Here is a 15749-nt window from a genome sequence, read left to right on the forward strand (position 1 = left end):
CACTGAGCACACAGGGACTTTTGGAGAGAAGGCAGGAAGCTTTTCCATTTTTCAATTTTTCACGCCAACCTAGTGCTTCAGCTGTGACCCCTGGCAAGAAGGCACGAAGATGGCAGCCAGGTGAACCAAGTGGAGGGAAAAAAACAGATGCCTTCCCACACAACCATCCAGCCATGCTGCATAAATGTAGTCAAATTATGAAAACATGTTTTCTAAATACAGGCTCTAACAAGGGCTGTAATCAGCTGATCACCGCCTCTACCACCTCTACTTGTTACCTGTCCCGGTCTTTATCCATTGATTGTGTTATCAATGTTTATTCAACTTGTATTCCCTTTTCTTGCATTGTTTTGTTTGGCAGTTCTTGCTTCATTTTGTTCAGTGTCTTGACACCCACGTGAAATGCAGTTAAATATAAACTTGATTTGAGAGAATTGACCCGATTGCTCAGTAGAAGCACCAATGAAGCTGTCCAGTTATGATGCTGTTTATCATCTTGGTAAACAGTGTAATGTGGGGACGTGAGACCAGAGGAGGAGGCTTTCTTAAGGGGGCTAATTAAGGATAAGGGGGTAAAGTAGTGTAGGGAGTAGTGTAGGCTATAGTGTGCAGTGTGATGCAGGACTTCACCAGAGCTGCTGCAGACGCTCGGAGTAGAGCAGGCTGAATAATGCGCAGCCACGTCACCCCTGTCGTCATGCACTTCAGTGCTCCGCCACGAGCTGCAGGCGTATGCTGGGCACCATACGCCGTGTGTTTCTCTGTGTGTGTGTGTGTGTATATGTGGGCAGTTTGTGTGCTGTGTGTGTGTGCAGTGTGAAGCGCTCACGGCTTGCCATTACAGTTTTAACTCCTCCATGTTCCCAGTACTCCAGAGCACTGAGGGGCCATCAGAGTTGATGTGACATGACAGCACACGAAAACCTGCTACAGTAAGAGGGACTTAAGCAGTAATTGAGTAAATCATGGAATTTGTTAAGTGTCATTAGCCATAATTAAGATGGTAGTAATGATGGAAAACCAAAATGGTGGATACTACTACTTGTATTAGTGATTCTACTACTTCCGCTGCTAACAAATGTAATTGATGATATTATTGGTATCAGCGCTCTAACATTTTTTATTAGTAGCACACATAGTGGTGGTGGTCATTTGTCATATGATCATTATTGTTTCTTAATCATCATTTCCTTATGGATTTACTATAGATTGTAGATTTCTTCTTATTAATGCATGGATGCTGGACGTATTCATCAGTCTTTATTAATAACCCCAGCCCTAGGATTTCCCCCAGTTTGGAGACAGGCCTCAGTGGAGCTGCTGCAGTCATGTCTAGTTACTCACTTCCTCACCATGTGACTGACATGTTTTACTGAAGGATGGTGATACAATGGGCATTGTCACAAACGGTGCTCAATTTGTTATGAGCACAGAGGAGGCTTCTGACTCCTGTTCTTAATTCACAGCGACATCTCACTGTCACACCGCAAAATCCCCTAATCACACTCTGGCCATGGCGGACCTGCTGGCTAAGCATATCCACTGAAATAGTCATAAGCAGTCGTCTATAAATTCCCCAAAAGTCTTTATTGGAGGTGAAATTAGATCATTAAGGTCAGTGGGAGCTCGCATGGATGTAAACCACACAGTGATGGAAGGTTTAGTCTGTTGACTGAGTGCCACCATAACTCTGCTTTGTGCCTCTATGTTCTCTATGTTTTACAGCTTGGGCTCAAATAATAGGCCGTTTGTTTTCCAGAGTACACCTCTATATAATCGGGGACCTTCCAGTGGCTCCTATGGGGAAAAATGTGCTGAACCTCATTAAACGCTGTTCATCTACCATCGTCTCTCAGTCTATGTACTGTATAGCCATGACTTTTCTGTGGTATTTTGCCACTCCGTATACCCATCAGTTTATTTACATTTACATTACATTTACATTTTAGTCATTTAGCAGACGCGCTTATCCAGAGCGACTTACAGTAGTGAATGCATACATTTCATACATTTTCTTTCTCCGTACTGGTCCCCCGTGGGAATCGAACCCACAACCCTGGCGTTGCAAACACCATGCTCTACCAACTGAGCCACACGGGACACCAATTGACATAAGCTGATGAATGTAGCTAGCTACCGACATGATATAATCCATTTGCCCATTCCTCATTTGTCATCAAAGCATCCATGTGAGGTGTTCTTCACCTTCTTTTTTGCCTTAGCCAAAATAACCTTAATATTGTGGTCAATCTTTGTTGGTTCATGACCATTTTACTAAATATACATCCAAGGCAAAGGCATACAGTTAAACACTTATGAAACTGCACTTCTATCCTGGGTTTCACAACAGATGCCGTGGGACTCCTACCATCACAAGAGGAGGACTGGGTTAGGCATACAGCAGTGATCGTAATAGATCTGTGTTACATGACTATAGTGTTATGAAATTACATTATACAATTATACAATGAATTGAAAAGATTATGGATATTATACTGAACAAAAATAATATGTGCAACAATTTCAACGATTTTGTACAGTTCATATAAGGAAATCAGTCAAATGAAACGAATGAATTATTTATTAATTTTAAGTTTATTAATAGGGTAATAAATAAAGTGGTGATGTATTGTGATGCATTAGGTATAGATTGTCTATAAGTGAACAATTACATATTTTTGACATAACATAGAGTCATAACATTGCGTCCCATTTCAAACGCTTCCCATTTCAGCATTGACACTTGGCTGCAGTGTCCCTGAGCAGGTTAGTGATTCGACTCACACTGGGGTAAGTTCCTGCACTGGATCTGCACGATGCATGCTTCTCCATGTACTCTGGGAACCAACAACATACTAACAACATGGGAAAAAACTTGGAAAAACAGGATGATACGTGAGTTACTCCACATGCAAAATAAATGGCAAGGTTGATTTCATAGATCACCTCTTTTTGCTTGATCCGCTGAGCTTATTATGGTGGGGTTCTTAAGCAGGGGATTTTCAAAGGATTTGTTAAATGGATATCTTGGCCACGTGTGAAATTTGTTCTCAACACCTGGAAGGGTTTAATCACACACAGAAAGTATGGAAATTGGAGGCAAAGTGGCAACCATTTTCTGTCCCCATTTAGGGAAAGTGAGGAAAATGGAATGAGACATAATTTTCGAGAAGGAAAACATGAGCATATAGTACAGTATTTAATTGATTTTCCTTTTGATTCAAATTACATCGGGGTGACGCTATTGTTATGCTGCAGGTATGACAGATATTAGAGTGTTAAGGTAGCTACCATAGGTTTGTGTGTTTCTGGGATGTGTACAGTACATTACCACCCCAGAGAGATTTAGCTTTGGGAGAGACCTCACTAAACTCCTCTCACCATAGGCCTGTTTGAGTTAGATTGTCATAAGGATTAAAGGACACAATCTGATCTCATCCTCTGTGCACACACTCATTTACTTCATCTCCCACACAGTGCAGCACAACAATGTTACCAAATCCTGCTTTTTCTCCAACCAGCCAGCTATCATCACTCCAGCCAAACCTCGCCCCTCCATGATTCTGAAAAAAGATTAGAGTCAAAGCCTTGGTTTTTATTTGCCTGTCTGCAGTCTAAATATTTGTCTGGTGTGTCAGAGATGACAAAGGCTTGCGGCGAGGTCCATGTGCAGTTTTTCTTAGCCTCCCCATTGTAAAAACCTCACAGTAGTTTTATAGCCTCATTAACAATACAGTACACAATCAATGCCAGAGGTTTTCATTTCATTCCTCTGTTTATCTGTTTGCCTAATTATTCCAGGGCGCAGATTGCTTGCTATGCATTTGTTTGGATGCATATAATTTGTACGCCTCTGTCAATAGATGCGATTTGTTTTGAAATATGGTTTTGTTGCAAGGGTTGAAGTGAGAGTGGTACCAATAATGAATGTGTTTGGCTATATACAAAAAATAATTGATGGCAAATATTACCATTGGGTACACCAGGACATCTCATCTGCTGTGTCTGGGATGGTTTAAAACTATCAGACCACTGCAAAACTCCTCCAACCCAGCGCATTTCATTTACTTTTACTATGGGAGATATAAAGCTCTGTTCCAACCCTGTATTCTTGTATATTCACACACACATAAGTGTACTTAGGTCAACAGGAAGACCAATAAACTGACAGATCTGCTTGACCAACCTAAGTGTTTCTTTCAACATGCTCACAGCTACAGTGTATTTTTAGAACTGCTGTCTAAAAATGTCCAACCTTAGGGTGTGCTTAATGTCTTGGGGTTGTGGGTAGTTAGGATCACTTCATCTCCCCATGGTGTCAACCTACTTCACCACTGGGCCACTCATTTTAAAGTCACTTACTACATGCAGAGGCATCATGCCCATAGGGGGAACAGAAACACTTGACTCTTCAGATTTGTCCTGTTTTAAATATATATAGATACATATTTTTTTTGTATACATTTTTGTTGTTGTTGTTGTTTCTCTGTAATACTACTAGCCATCTCGAAATTTTCTGAAGTTGGCTTTAGCTAGCCCAGTTATGTTCTCCAAATCTCATAACTAGCTACTAAGAAGCCATTTCAGGCTATCAATCAAGTTAGAGTAGCTAGCTTGTCTAACTATCTTAGCTGGCATGCCTGCTGGCAAGGTTGGTAGACTTTAGAAAGCAAGCATTAACTAAATGTACTGAATAAAGACAGCTCAAGAGGTATGCTTAGATATGCAGACAAATAGACATATCAAACATTTTTTTTACATAGAATTAAGCTTAATGATTATGACTCTAGATTGCAGGAAAAAGCTATTTCACGTGTTTGAAAAATGCTAAATTCTTCAACCTAGCCCCCCTCCGGACCATCTTCCAGCCATCCTCAGGTACTTTGTGCCCCCTCAGATTTCTGGGGGGAATGACGCCCCTGACTACATGGTTACTACACTACATTGTATAGTCTCCACTCCGGATGCTGATGTCTCTACGTTTTGGTCTGAACTTTGAATGATGTGCCTGTTCTGCTGCTGTCTCTGTGTCTGTGACGCTGTGTCATTGACTCTATGTGTGGTGGACCCGGTACAGTAATATTGAAGACAGGCATCCCATATTGGGAGGACATAAACCCACTTTGTGTTTCGCTGAGAGATCTGCCGCTGTTTTCATGTGCTGGTCTAAATGAATGGCTGATCTGAATCCGCCTGTAACTGATTCCCTTGGAGAGAGAGAGCGAGTCGCTTCTAGTTACAAACTAACCTCCCATTCCTCATTAAGACTTGTTTTCTAAAGACGGGTTGGTTGTTTAGCAACAAAACCGATGCGTGTGCAACTATGGGGCAATACACAAAGGGTTGGCTTAGATCGTGGACAACATGTAAACTATATTTCATCTCCAATGTTTATTGAAAACATAAATACATTTGCACAATGATTTGTTGGTTAGCTAGCTAGCAAATTTTAGACATATTAGCATAGAGGTGTCATCCCAGCTAGCAATGAGGAATTGGCCCAGAAGCGTCCCTCTTCCGGGGGGCCGGAACTGATTGAATCGGCCCGGAATCGGGTGTCGGACTCGGCCCGGAATCAAAATGAGTGACTGCCCAAAATCGGCCCAAGTAATCAGGCCGTTTCTGTCTACCGGAATTCAGCCAACTTTGCAAGCATTTTACCAGAATCCCTCCAGAAGTGGACCAATGCAAATTGAAATAAATGTATACAAAATTACCCAATTTAGTAATTTTAAATATTTTATACATACAAATTATACCCATCCACAAAAAAAAAATATTTTGTGTCAGAGGGAAATACCATACACCTGGTGACTTTGTCAGCGTGCATGCGCTTGGCCCGCCACAGGAGTCGTTACAGCGCGATGGGACAAGGGCATCCCGGCCTGCCAAACGCTCCCCTAACTCGGACGTCAGCTCGGGTCTCGAACCAGCATCTGTAGCAATGCAGTTTGCACTGTGATGCAGTGTCTTAGACCGCTGCGCCACTCAGGAGGCTCCAGCCACAAAGTTTTTAATGCTTATCAATTGCGTTGCACAAGGTATCAAAACACTAACATACTACACAGGACTCTTAAAGAATTTTATTTAAATGTTAATTGTATTTTTTGATCACAGAAACAATGAGAAAATATAGAAAAATAAATCATGAAATGTTAATTATATAAAGCAGCCCGTGTAGTCATCTGCCAGAGAGAATCCCAGAGCCCCAAGTAATACATTTGGGACAGATAATTGTCACTGGAATCGGACCAAGCCCCAAATTATACATTTGGGCCAGATAACTCACACTGGAATCGTCCCGAGCCCCAAGTAATATATACATTTGGGCCAGATAACTCTCACTGGAATCGGGCAGAGCTCAATCCCTGCATCTTAGCCATAAGTAATACTGCCGAAGGCGGCACATACTCGGGCCACATGACGTCGGGCGAGTCTGACTCTCAGCCGAGTGCCCTGACTCTCAGCCGAATCGGCCCAGATCCACTGTGCTAGCTGGGATCAGTCAAAACACCTCAAAACAAGACATTGTATTAAGAACAAGATAAAACTAGCTTAAACGAGCCAGTTATGATCCCCACATGGCAGCTTCTTGTCATTGTTGCAAGCTATCTGGCTATCCAGAATCACAACAACACACAAACTTCTGCCTCATTAAATCATGCGCAACGTTTTCGTGACATCAGCTAACCCGTCTATAGAGGATGATCCAAATATAGCTTTCAAATATTTGTTTTATGTACCATACTGTATGCAAGGTTGAAAGGTTTCTCTCCTAAGATTTGGAAGTAGCCAGTTAATGTGCAAGGAGAAGCAAGTCAACATGTCGCATTACCTCAAGGCTCGGTTTGCAACTTTATTATGTTATTCTTCTGAGCATATTTCCCTAATTAACGTCAATCTCCTTGTTGAGTAAACATGTTCAAAAGGGTACTCTAGTCATAAGAATATGGATGCTCTTAGAGAATGTTTTGATCTCTTTTCCCATTTCCATGCTAACACTGTCATAATTGAAGTTTCTTTATGTCCCCCACTATGTGTCTATGACAGGTGTCATCGCATTGTAAACAAATAGGATTTCCTTCTCTATATGAACATGATCTTCTTAATTCTCCCTCAATGGTCTGGAAGAGGAGGAGGGATCCCTTAACTAATACCTAGTCACTCAGTCAGTCTGCTACTTGCACATGATTGATGAGGTGTCACTAGGCAGACTGTGATTCCCCTGTGCTCTGCTTGATGGCAACACAGCCAGAATGTAACAGCCAGTAAAGCCCTGCTCTGTTCATATTTCTTCTCTCCACCTCAGTACTAATTAATAATTTTTTATTTCCTGCAGGATATAGACCCACGCCTCGACTGGGGTTGATTTATCTGTGGAAGACCTGCTGCAAATGGCTGCCCTGCCTGCTTCGCCAGGATGGAAAACAGGACTGTCAATAGGATGTGGCCTGACGAATAGCAGCAAGTGAAGATGTTGCCTCCGCCAGTGTGAAATCAGTGGGGAGTACTTGCCATGCGAAGAGCCTTTGAAAGTTTTGACAGCCGCACGTTTGGGAGGCCTCATACTTTTCCTTTGATTGTACCCCTTTCTGTGGGCGGACCTAAAGTGGATTGTTGCTGCTAGCGCTGCAGTGTGGTGAGCCCTAGTTGGTGTGTGTGTGTATCTACTGGTGTGGCAGAGGGAGCATGCCCCTGCAGAGGCCTGGCCATCTGAGGCTGCACCCTACCTGGAGGGCCATGCAGCCCCGGCTAGGCGTAGGCCTTGGTTTGGGCCTGGACCTCACCTTCCTGCTATGGATACTGAGCCTAGCGCAGCAGGCCCTGGTCACGGCCTCTCAGAAACTGGACGAGACGGACCCCGTGGTCACCACTGTCTACGGCAAACTGAGGGGCGTCAAGAAGGAGCTCAACAACGAGATCCTGGGACCCGTCATTCAGTTCCAGGGGGTACCTTATGCCGCACCCCCCACCGGCGAGAGGCGCTTCCAGCCCCCGGAGCCGCCCATCTCGTGGCCGGAGGTCCGTAACGCCACGCAGTTCGGCCCGGTCTGCCCTCAGACCATCGTGGAGGGGCGTCTGCCAGACGTCATGCTGCCTGTGTGGTTTACTAACAACCTGGAGATAGTGTCATCTTACGTACAGGACCAGAGCGAGGACTGCCTTTTCTTAAACATATATGTTCCCACTGAGGATGGTGAGTTAACAGCAGGACCAACAGGAAAAACAGACCTAAACCAACAACCCCTTTTAAAATATTTTCCTGTATGTTTTGTACTGACAAGAGTGAGAAAAGCATGACCTCTGCATGTTTACGTGCATGACACTGCTTTTATGTGTGTGAGTATGTATGTGTGTGTGCGCCTCTATGTGTGTGTGTGTGTGTGTGTGTGTGTGTGTGTGGGTGTCTGTCTGTGTGTCTGTCTGTGTGTGAGTGTGCGGCTGTTCATCAGTCTCCTGATCCCTTCCTCACGCACATCCTCCTGTTTACCTCAGCACGTCCATTCAGGTGAGACTGGTTCCTCCTTTCCCCTCCTCCTCCTGCTTCTCCTCCTCCTCACTCCTCACTCCTGACTGATAGCGGGTCATCATCTGTCCATTGTGTGTAGGCACAATGAATAGGGCTCATCAAGGAGGAAGCTCATGTAAATAATGATTATTGATTGATTTACTGACTGATTGATTAATGAACTAAGCTAGTAAGAGAAACCCACTGGGCACAGATGTCAATTCAACGCCTATTCCACATTGGTTCAACGTAATTTCATTGAAATGACGTGGAAAAAACGTTGATTCAACCGGTGTGTGCCCAGTGGGAACTCTCTTTGTTACCACATTCTCTCCTTCCTCAGCAGTCAGATAGTGGTGTTGCATGCTCCAACTGTCCTTAATGGAGCGCCATGTTATTTTTTAGTCTTCTATTCATTTTACAGTAAAAAGAATATCCAAGGAATGTGCCAGGAAACCGGGCAAGAAAATATGTAGACAAGGAGGTATGTATGCACTGGAATAAATAACAGAGAAAACAGAGAAGGGAGGGCCGGTGGCATGGTGCCCCAGAGAGAGGCGTCTCCCCTCCCCAGTCAGCGATCCACCGAGAGGTGAGGAGAGGAAGTGGGGCCCTCTGATTGGCTGCCAGGTCCCAGGTCAGAGAGTATCCTGTAATTGATGATGTGTGCGAGGAGTTAACTGTGGTGAGACGTCGACTACTCTTAAATTAGATGGGCGAACGGTGAACTTGCAGAGTCTAATCTCAATTAAAAGGGATGGTATCGCTGTTCCATTGGCTTGCTCTGGCTTTATCGATCATGGCTTCATCAAGATAATGTCCTCTAGGCTCCTTCCCTCCCCACTCCTCCCTCTTTCTTTCTCTCTCCTTCCTTCTCTCCCTCTCTTCTGCTGGCTGGCAGAGTGGCAGTGCATTGTGCCTCTCAGGGCCGGTGACAGCGCCCTTGATAAGGCGTGTGGTGTTAATGCAGCCACTCTGGCAGGCAGGAGGCTGGGGGGGCGCTCACTAAACATCCTCTCTCTGCGCCCTCTCTCCTCTCTGCTGAGCTACACACACAGGGCAGGGCAACCCCTCTCCAACCTTCCTCCCCTCCGTAAATTTGGGTTCTGGCATATCAGGCTCCGACACTGTTATAGCATTGCCAACATATTCCCACATCATCTCAGATATTCCATCCCACTAGCACTCCAAGTCCCTTAAACATATATACCCAGAGGTAGTCACACATATATAGCATTTTGTAGACATATACAGTAGCTCCAATGTGCAGTTGAAGTCAGAAGTTTACATACACCTTAGCCAAATACATTTAAACTCAGTTTTTCACCATTCCTGATATTTAATCCTAGTAAAAATTGTCTTAGGTCAGTTAGGATCACCACTTTATTTTAAGAATGTGAAATGTCAGAATAATAGTAGAGAGAATTATTTCTTTCAGCTTTTATTTCTTTCATCACATTCCCAGTGGGTCAGAAGTTTACATACACTCAATTAGTATTTGGTAGCATTGCCTTTAAATTGTTTAACTTGAGTCAAACGTTTCGGGTAGCCTTCCACAAGCTTCCCACAATGCGTTGGGTGAATTTTGGCCCATTCCTCCTGACAGGGCTGGTGCAACTGAATCAGGTTTGTAGGCCTCCTTGCTCGCACACACTTTTTCAGTTCTGCCCACAAATTTTCTACAGGATTGAGGTCAGGGCTTTGTGATAGCCACTCCAATACCTTGATTTTGTTGTCCTTAAGCCATTTTGCCACAACTTTGGAAGTATGCTTGGGGTCATTGTCCATTTGGAAGACCCATTTGGAAGACCCAAGCTTTAACTTCCTGACTGATGTCTTGAGATGTTGCTTCAATATATCCACATCATTTTCCAACCTCATGATGCCATCTATTTTGTGAAGTGCACCAGTCCCTCCTGCAGCAAAGCACCCCCACAACATGATGCTGCCACCCCCGTGCTTCACGGTTGGGATGGTGTTCTTCGGCTTGCAAGCCTCCCCCTTTTTCCTCCAAACATAACGATGGTCATTATGGCCAAACAGTTCTATTTTTGTTTTATCAGACCAGGGGACATTTCTCCAAAATGTATGATCTTTATCCCCATGTGCAGTTGCAAACTGTAGTCTGGCTTTTTTATGGCGGTTTTGGAGCAGTGGCTTCTTCCTTGCTGAGCGGCCTTTCGGGTTATGTCGATATAGGACTCGTTTTACTGTGGATATACATCATTTTGTACCTGTTTCCTCCAGCATCTGCACAAGGTCCTTTGCTGTTGTTCTGGGATTGATTTGCATTTTTCACACCAAAGAACATTCATCTCTAGGAGACAGAGATTAATGACGGCGATATGACGGCTGCGTGGTCCCATTGTGTTTATACTTGCGTACTATTGTTTGTACAGATGAACATGGTACCTTCAGGCATTTGGAAATTGCTCCCAAGGATGAACCAGACTTGTGGAGGTCTACAATTTTTTGGTCTGAGGTCTAGGCTGATTTCTTTTGATTTTCCCATGATGTCAAGCAAAGAGGCACTGAGTTTGAAGGTAGGCCTTGAAATACATCCACAGGTACACCTCCAATTGACTCAAATGATGTCAATTAGCCTATCAGAAGCTTCTAAAGCCATGACATCATTTTATGGAATTTTCAAGTTGTATAAAGGCACAGTCAACATAGTGTATGTATACTTCTGACCCACTGGAATTGTGATACAAGTGAAATAATCTGTCTGTAAACAATTGTTGGAAAAATGACTTGTATCATGCACAAAGTAGATGTCCTCACCGACTTGCCAAAATTAGTTTGTTAACAAGAAATTTGTGGAGTGGTTGAAAAACGAGTTTTAATGACTCCAACCTAAGTGTATGTAAACTTCAGACTTCAACTGTATATACCCAATATACCTTTACTAACTAATCATATCATAACTTCCCCTCTCTCCCTGTTCCTCTTTGCTTAATCATTTGACCTGCTTTCCTGCCAGTCAGAGCCACCATGTTGACCCCCCCCCCACTTAACACGGAAATTAGAGTATGACAGATGTCACATGACTCTGCCCCCGCCGAGTGCAAGCCAATGAAGTGGCTGATCACACCTTTTAATGTCTCTCTTAAATGTTCACTTGATGATGGCAAAACTGCAGCAACTATGTTACTGTGTTTTGCTACGTTGTCTATTTCCATGTGTTCTTATTGCCTAAAAAAATGACACAGCTTCCTCTAAGTTAGGCCTAGAATTTATTGATTGCAGTGCTACATGGGTAAAGCAGTGTGATGAGATGGAATGATGTTTTAGTCACCACAAGCTGCAACACACTGATATGTCTGATTCATTTTTTTGGCACTGATCACACAGTATTTTGCCACTGCAATTATCTATTCACTCTATATCTCGGGTCACTGTGGAAGCACACACAATTCAGGCAATGAGTAGAGCTCAGGAACATCAGTAATGCAGTAAAGAGTCATGTTTTGTGCCTCTCTTATATATGTTTGTTAGTAGGCTATTTTTCATCATTCCAGACCACATTGCTAATAGGATTTCAAATTTAAAGATCAGAATGTCTCAGTCACATTGAATGTTTCAGGGGAGAGCTAATTCATCCTCTGTATCCTCTGTAGTACTGCAGAGCTTTTCAGTTATGGTTTGTATTCATTCAATGTTTTGTTCCTCTTTGGGCATATGTAAAAGAGAGGCACATTTTAAGTTGAGTGTTTGGTGTAATTCAGATTAAACTGTGATAGTGTGGTCCTTCTATTCTACATCTGGGGTTCCCAAACTTTTTCACTCAGGCCCCGCATTCCAGCTTTTAGGAACATCCCAAATTTTAGTGCAATTCTATACATTTTGCCATGTCTAATGTGATATTTGAGTGACTAAAAAATTACAACAAAATCTATAGGTTAAAAAAAACTAAATAAATGTTTTTTGCTAACATGGGCTAGTTGATCTGCACATTTCTGACAAGTTATAAATAGCTCTCTAAGGTATACAATGACTAACATGACAAGAGGAACTGATGATGCACTACCCAATGTGCGTTCTACTATTACAACTTTCGAGAGTAAGTTAAAAGCCGGACTGAGTTCCATGCATCTTTTTAAATACTCCCCATCTAGTAAGATATTAGTTAGGTTGTTCTCCAAATTTGCATCCACATTGAGGGTACTACAGAGCTGATTTAGAATAGATCTGTGTGGTTGGGGAAAGTCGGCGAAGCTTAAATAAAGCTCTTTAATCAATATGGGGATGGTTTCTATGAGCTGCTGTTCAGTTGTTATAGTAGTTCTGCAGTACTCCAAATAACTGGAACCCATTGTAGTTAGTGTTATGATGAAGGCTGTTTTACACATAGAGTGATATATAGTTGCCCTTAGCACCCCCTCCCCCCTTTCCATTTATGAGGTCTCGTCCCAGTTTTGTAATGGTTGAAGGGGGCTCCTGGGGGAGGTGCAGGGCCTCAGGAATAGATTTTTACAGCTCCAATAAGTTTCCAGCCTTCTCCCCACTGTCTCCCCAGAGAGAAGCTGTCTGTAAAACCTGGGCTAAAGTTTTAGTTTTAAAGGTGTGCTGTAGCTTTCTTTGTGGGCTGAAGCACTGTGGGCGGGTGAGTGGGTGAATGTGTATATGGTTGTATGTTCCATGTGTTAGTCTTTCTCTGTAAGAGAGATCAAAAGAGGCAAACCTGTGTGTTTGTGTTTGTGCAGGCAAACGTGGGTGTGCATTTGTAGACTTTTCTGTACACATACAAACTGCCTTGTTCTCTATCAGGAAATCAGAGATGAATTATTCCAGTGGTGACTGTGAACACCACCTGTAGTTCATGCTAAGTGTATTCAATTTGGGCAGAAGTGTACAATGGTGGGCTCAGCATTTATAAAACATCAGGCTGTGAGTGAAGTCATTAGAGCTTGGTAGAGTTGGGAAAGGCCCTATATGTTATTCATGGCGGATTGGATTCTCTCTGCGGATTGTGCATGCACATACAGAGGGTTTTCACTGCTGTGGTGTGTAGTAAGTATGTGTGAGTCGTGGGACTGCTCTGTAGACTTAACGAGGTGCTTCCAGACTTCGTGGGAAATCTAATCTGTTAATTTTCAATTGATCGATGTTGATTCCACTACTGAGAGCCACACTTCAAGTGTATTTTCAATCTGAAAAAGTAATACCTCACCTGGTTTTGATAGCTCCGTGCTCTCACCGTGAGTTTCATTCAACTGAGGTATGAATATGTTGATTGGAAAAGTCTCCCCTGATCTTTTATGCTGTAGCAGGAAGAATGGTGGCTGAACATTTACTATTGTCATACTGAGAGGTTTCTGTGAAGGTACAAATGGTATTCCAAGGTTCCAGTGTTGATAGCTTCAGTTAAATATTAACGACGACTGTATTATGATAAATAAATGAGTATCTTAATTTTTGAATCTTTAATAAAAGGCATTAAACTGAAGTTAACACTCCAGGCATGGCACTTATTATAGAGCTCCTCTAGTAGTAGGGAAACAATGGAAAACAACACACCTAATATTGCTTTCTGTGCTGTTCATTTCTAAGAAATGGTCTTTTGATGCAGTGTGAAATGCATTGCAAGCTCTCATGCATATTTAAAATATACTGTTGAATCAACATTGATATTGCTCCTGAGAAGTAACAGCTTTTTACCATAGTTTCAATTTCATATTCACAGACATTCTTTATGGGCCTTTCCAAAATGTCCTTATACTATGTAATGCATGAGGCTGCAATGATGGAGAACATTCAACAATGATAATGCAATGAGTAGAGAGGGAAATGTTCCCACATTTAGAGTTTGTTTTCTTTCTAATAATCAGTGTCAATACCATGTACTATAGCCCTAGTGTTGATGCACAGACATAGAAGCACTATACAGTATGCACATCTTTGCACTTTTACACATGCTAACATATGTTAATTGCAGTAGGGTTTGATTCTATCACTTCATTTTTTGTGATCTCATGACCTATTCCTCGGAATTCAGAGCAGGATGAATAGAGGCTCTTTAAGAAAACACAGGCCCGGATGTGCAATGCTGCAGTGAAGGGGAGAGAGAGAGAGAGAAAGAGAAAGCGAGGGATAGAAAGAGGAAGAGAACGAGAGAGAGAGAGAGCGCCAGTGGGTGATATAATGTTTGGACCGACTTGGTCGGTGGCAGCTGTGATAAATTCTGAAATGCCAATTCACTGCAGCCCATTTTAAAGGGCCAGGCCACACTTTAGTGCAGAGTTGCTGTGTGCCTCATTTGAACTACAGTGGGAAGCTGTTAAACATCATCTTCCTTGACATACAATCCACTAATTGCCCAAGGACATGTTTGCTATTTGTCAGAAGACTGTGAGGTATAACTCAAACAGAATGGTAATGCCAATGGCAACCTGTGATGAAATGTGATGCTGCAGGAACCTTGATTTCAGGATGATGCGGTATTGGAAAGTGGCTTGTTTGTTGGTTCTGTGATGAGTAAAACCCCATAGGTTTTATATAGGCCTTACATCATGGATAGCTGGGACTGTATACTCAGGATACCTTGTAATATACCTGATAGAGGAGATGTGTTTTTTCTATTTGCACTATAGTCCAAAAGTGTCAATATATATTACATTAACCAACTGCCATTGATAGTTGTACATCAGTTTGAACGTATTTAATAATTGTCAGGGTGGGCATTTAAATAACAAGTCCACATCATCAGGCTCATTTCTGGCTACCAACTGCACACCCATTCTTGTGATCAGGGAGTATGAAATTTGGTTTTATCCGACTGCCAAGTCACTTTAATTATGGTTTATGCTAAATTAGGGAGTGTCGGATGAAACAGATTCCGTGCTGCACTTGGCCCTGTTCCCGGTTGAGCACAGTGCATTTTCTCAGTAAGTGACAACTATTGAACCTGAAGAAGAGGGGGGAAGAGAGAGAGAAATAGAGCGGGTTGGAGTGACAAGCTGTTGCAGATGGCCACCGTGCAGGGGAATCTAAGTAAATGCAGGTTTCACCTTGACTTGATAATGGGAACAAAGCACCTGACCCAGAGTTTGTTAATCACTGGGTTTAAGTTTACCTCCCAGCTGCTACCTCTTCTACAGTCTGCCTGTTTACTGTAGAAAGGTCATTGATTCATTTTCATTCCCATGTAGAAACTCATTTTTAATACTTATGGCCCCCGTAACAAATATGTTTAAATGACAGAGGTTAGTCTTGGAATAAGAAGTAATAAACTGTAATT

At 42.7% G+C, this 15749-nt stretch overlaps 1 protein-coding gene across 3 annotated transcripts in view; it reads left to right on the plus strand.

Moving 5' to 3' along the window:
• LOC106613924 (neuroligin-1) overlaps positions 1-15749 on the plus strand; it is a 330971-nt gene that overhangs the window by 50835 nt on the left and 264387 nt on the right. For all 3 annotated transcript variants that reach the window (XM_045687594.1, XM_014216730.2, XM_014216732.2), the window contains exon 2: positions 7340-8197. In XM_045687594.1, the coding sequence (XP_045543550.1) occupies positions 7690-8197 (508 nt within the window). In that variant the 5' untranslated portion in view covers positions 7340-7689. The remainder of the gene's footprint in view (positions 1-7339; positions 8198-15749) is intronic.

The sequence above is a fragment of the Salmo salar genome, chromosome ssa10 (genome assembly GCF_905237065.1).
Source record: "Salmo salar chromosome ssa10, Ssal_v3.1, whole genome shotgun sequence".
Taxonomy (NCBI): Eukaryota; Metazoa; Chordata; class Actinopteri; order Salmoniformes; family Salmonidae; genus Salmo; species Salmo salar.